Source organism: Convolutriloba macropyga, chromosome 8, assembly GCF_964194025.1.
Source record: "Convolutriloba macropyga chromosome 8, txConMacr16.3, whole genome shotgun sequence".
Lineage (NCBI taxonomy): Eukaryota > Metazoa > Xenacoelomorpha > Acoela > Convolutidae > Convolutriloba > Convolutriloba macropyga.
In genome coordinates this window covers 65,959,205-65,964,120 of record NC_134475.1, presented here as the reverse complement: position 1 = coordinate 65,964,120, position 4,916 = coordinate 65,959,205, and the positions used below count along the sequence as shown (strand labels likewise).

The 4,916-nt window shown below is 36.7% G+C and overlaps 1 protein-coding gene across 1 annotated transcript; it reads left to right on the top strand.

Annotated features, from left to right (window-relative positions):
• The first annotated feature begins 450 nt into the window (after nucleotides 1–450).
• Nucleotides 451–3,786, top strand: LOC142344282 (vesicular inhibitory amino acid transporter-like). Its single transcript, XM_075395865.1, has 2 exons — nucleotides 451–652; nucleotides 2,550–3,786. The coding sequence occupies exons 1-2, from the start codon at nucleotides 498–500 to the stop codon at nucleotides 3,586–3,588; spliced, it is 1,194 nt and encodes a 397-aa protein (XP_075251980.1). The 5' UTR covers nucleotides 451–497; the 3' UTR covers nucleotides 3,589–3,786.
• The last annotated feature ends 1,130 nt before the right edge of the window (nucleotides 3,787–4,916 follow it).

The window sequence follows — 4,916 nt, the reverse complement described above, 5'->3', positions numbered from 1 at the left end:
AGTTACAAATTATGGGTCGTTATATAGCACGTTGTTATGTAAGAAATAGCAAATGCTCCCGGGAAAAGAAATAGAATAAAACATACTAGATATATCTTACATTAAAAATATATTATTCTTGTATTTACTATATTCTCGACCTTTTGTCAAAGAAAACTAATAACTCTACTGTTGGAGTGATTCTCCCACATGGTGGCAACAAGTCTGATGTTCTTCGAACAGCTGAAAAATATGTATAACTAAATTCATTTCAAATTATGGCAGTCATATGTCATATAACAATTTTTGGATCTATTCTGTTTTGCCCACCCCCCCCCCCCCAAGCTTAGTGGGCTTATATTTTTACGCCCCTCAGGCGCACGTGCTATTTTGTTACATGGGGGGGGGGGGGTGATTACTGGGGGTGGGGGGTGGGGGGGGGGTGAAACAGAACGCATCCCATTTTTTACAGAGTTATACAAAAGCAAAAAATGGTTTTTGTTTTGTGATTTCAGGGTATGTTCATAGTGACGTTTCCCTACAGTGTGTACCAGGGTGGGTATTGGTCTCTCTTTGCAATGGTATTCTTCGCATACATCACTTACTACACTGGAAAGATACTTGTCTATTGTCTATACGAACAGGACGAGAGAGGACAACACATCAGAGTCAGGTCTCACTTCTTTCTTCTTCACTTTTTTCAAAAATTCCAACACTTAATGTTGCCATTCACGATTGATATGTTCCCAACTTTTTTACTGTCCATGTCAACTGTAATGACTAGTCACACTTTTTTAATAGGCTGTACAAACCTTACTTCAAAAACACATTAGTTTGTTGACATGAAATTAATTTGTTTGAATTTTTTGTTGATAGTTTAAACAGTTTCAGTTTTCATTTTTCTCATTATAAATGGCTTTCACATCCCAGTAATAGATTTCACTAACCATTGCGTTCAAAATTGGTTAAAACAGGTTTGAAATCAAGATGATTATACACTATGGTACCAAAAAGCTACGTACACCTAAAGATTTTTAAAAAAGCAATAGAAACAACAAATAATATAACATTTTGAGTTCAAATTAGTTCTCTAATAACGCGTCATTACACCTTTAGCTTTTTTAACGTCTAGTAGACGGTTTGTATACTTTTCATACAGGTTTCTCACGACGTCTGCGTCAATTTCATTCCAAATTTCATACACTTTTTCTTCTAAATTTTCCCAAAAAACTGTCTGTTTTCGTAATCGCTGCTTCAAAATCGCCCATAAATTTTCAATAGGATTCAGATCTGGACTGTATGCTGGCCATTCCAGTACCTCCCACTCGTTTTCTTGGAAGAAATTGCCGATAATCTTCGATTTATGCACAGGAGCATTGTCTTGCTGAAAAATAAGGTCCAGGAAATGCATTTTTTCTTCGTAAATTTTCAAAATTTCCAAATAACCGACAGCGTTTAGCTTGTTTGGAAACTTAACAAGCAATTTCCATCCATCTGATCGTATTGCACCCCAAAACAAGTGATCGTTTGTCCGAACTCAAATTTTTTGTTTTTTTTCAAGAAATCTCGTTCCATTTCTTCGAAAAACTCTAAAGATTCCGTCGCTGAAGATGCGCACCCTTGTTTCATCAGTAAAAACCCCATTCTGCCAGAAAGAGAACGGCTTCTTGAGCATATTGATACATCATTTTGAACGAAAACACTTGCTTTTCTTCTTCAAACTGACTTTTTTTGCAGCTTTTCTTGAAAAAACGCCATTTTTTTGAGAATTCGTCTAGCTGTACCTCTGGAAATTGTATCGTAGCACAAGAAAGCGTTATGAGCCACACGAATTCGCTCCAGTGAGGTTTTGGGATCTTTGAAAACATCGGCAACTAACTTGTTTTCGCATTTTTTTTGACAATTTGGGGGGGCTTCCACTCGATTTTTGGGCCTCGAAACTGTTTGTTTTTCAGGTAGCGGTTGTATGCATACTGTGCACTGGATCTTGATTTTAATGTGAGTTGCTTTTGTATTTTAGACCATGAAAATCCGACATCTCTTAGCGTAACAACTTGGGAAACGGTATAAGAACAAAGCGGTTTAACCATCTTTCCTGTTTAAGCGGAGAAATTGAGAATGAAATATCTCTTAAAACTTCTAAATTTCACACCTTTTTTCACGCCTTGTCGCAAATCATGCTTATGAAGCACAAATCATGCTTTAAAAGCAGAAATCATGCTGTACGTAGCTTTTTGGTACCATAGTGTATGTTCAAATTTCACAGCGGTTTGCAGAGCCAGATATCGGGTAAATTTCGCACGCGAAAACGTTCTAATATTGAGTTTCTTCAATTTTGGTTAAGATTGTTGGCTCTTTATTTTCGATGTCACAAATGTATTATGATTGTCAATAATTTAGAGATTTGAAGAACTAAATCGACTTCCTTGTAGCAAGATGAATGTGATACCGTTACAAGAAAATTCAACCCAATTGATCATTTCTAAGTGCTAACTTCTAAGTGGTAGCTGGATTGGGTAATTACAATGCGAGGCCAGGTATATAATACCAGATTATTACTCGATTTTTAGAACCAGCTATATCCAGATAGCGGAGGACGTGTGGGGTAAGAGATACGGGGGCAAAATAGTCCAGGCAGCCCAGCTGATTGAACTAGTAATGACATGTGTCCTCTACGTCCTCCTGTGCGGGGACCTCCTCCAAAAGGCATTCCCAACCGTCCCTCTGGACCTGACAAGTTGGATCATGCTGTCATCAATTTTCCTACTCCCCTGTGCTTTCCTGCAAAACTATCGTGCAGTTGCCAGGCTTAGTTTCTATAACACTGTATCACACGCCTGCATAAACATCATTATAATCGGATACTGCTTGACCTCTATAGGTCAGTGGCACTGGAGCGAAGTCCAGTTTGGAATCGACATCCGTCAAGTTCCAGTTGCGCTTGGCATCGTCGTTTTCAGCTATACAAGCCAGATATTCCTCCCGGCTCTGGAGGGTTCAATGCAGAAACGTCATCGATTCGAGTGCATGTTGTTCTGGACACACGCTCTGGCTGCTCTTTTCAAGTGTATGTTCGCTTGGATCGGGTTCCTAACTTTCGGAAACAATACTAGAGAAGTTATAACTAATAACTTGCCGGATAACACCTTTCGATTTATAACCAACATCTTTCTATTTCTAAAAGCGCTGCTGTCTTACCCACTACCCTATTTTGCTGCATGTGATATAGTTCAAAACCGGATGTTCGAAACCCGAAAAGAAGCCGAAGACAACAAATTTACCCAAACTCTGGGGGGTACTTGTTACTCCAAAGACGGGCTCTTCAAAGACTGGGCCGTTCTCATCCGGTTATTGTTCGTTGTTTTCACGATGCTCTTGGGCGCTGGAATTCCACATTTTGCAACCCTTATGGGTCTGGTTGGAAACTTCACTGGCACTATGTTATCCTTTGTCTGGCCATGCGTTTTCCATCTGAAACTCAAAGGCCACACTCTAAGCCCAGCAACAAAAATTTGGGAATACACTATAATAGGAATCGGAATAGTTTGTGGTTTCATAGGTATATTCACTTCTAGCATACAGCTTATCCAAGAGTTACAAAATGACTGAATTGCTATAAAAAAAATTTGACGAGTAGTTGATATTTTGTAAATAATAAAATAATCCAAAATGGTAAATTTTGTTCGAATTTGACTATATGAATTCAAAGACCACAATTTGTAATTTGATGTATAGCTATATATTTATTTCAATGTTTAATTTATTATATCTGTACTCAATTTTAATTTAAATGTTTTTTCGTTAAAATTACTGCTTTTATAATCCAAAATCAACAAAAAAGTGACGAGTAAAACGAATTAAGAAAAGTGACTGTTAGGTTTGACTTTTATTTTTACAAAAGTATTCATCAGTATACAAGTATATTCAATGTTAGAACTTATGTTAACTTACTGGTAGTATAAGGACCAAACTATCCATATGTTTATAAAGATTTTGCTTTGAGAATCATTGATCCACCCAAGACTGCAGACGGATCTATTCTGTACCCATCCCCCCCGCATTTGCGCATATTGATTTTATGCCCTCCGGTGCATCTAGTTTTTCAAAGATTTCTGCAAACGTAAGTGTACCTCCCTCGCAAGTTTAACTACGAACTCTCTTATAAATAAAGTTGCCATCTTTAGTTACAATCTAATCAAAATCTGCAAAAAATAGCATTGCTCAAAGAATGTTAGATGGGCAATAATATTTAACTGGAATATTAAAACTATTAACACCAATATTATGCTGCTTAAGCTCTCAATGCGCAAGACATGCATGTCAAATGCCATTCAAAACCCAAGCAAAAAAGCAAGTCCGACCCTGGGTCGAGCAAACAAATAAACACTGAAAATTTTTCTCAGCATCTAAGCTATAACTGAGATAAGTCAATTATAAGCAACTAATTTTCCAAATTTTTTTTATGAATTTCTTCAAATTTTTATATTGAGGCAGACAAAGAAAACATAACAAATAAGAGCAAAATGTGATAAAAAGGTACTGCAAAATATTTGTTAAGGACTAAAAACTAAACCAACAAGGAGCCTCGGCAATGTGCGTTTGCACATGATTTTCTGTGCACACTTATTCACATTTTTGGCTCAATTGTCTAAACAATGTGGAAGAGAGAAAATGTTCAACAAATCTCAAATAACAATAAAAAAATTGGTGTACGAATTTAAAAAAATTGGTGTACGAATTTAAAAAAATTGCTTCCAAACCAGATCACTTGATAAATTAAATAATGCCACGTTAGTGGGCCAATGAGAACTGCAATTATTAAGAATACGAGACAAGAAAAACAGAACGTTAAATAGCAACAACAATCATTTACATCCAAAGCTCAATGACCATTTTTGGAAAAAAGTACATCATAACAAAGCCAAAATAGCGTCAAT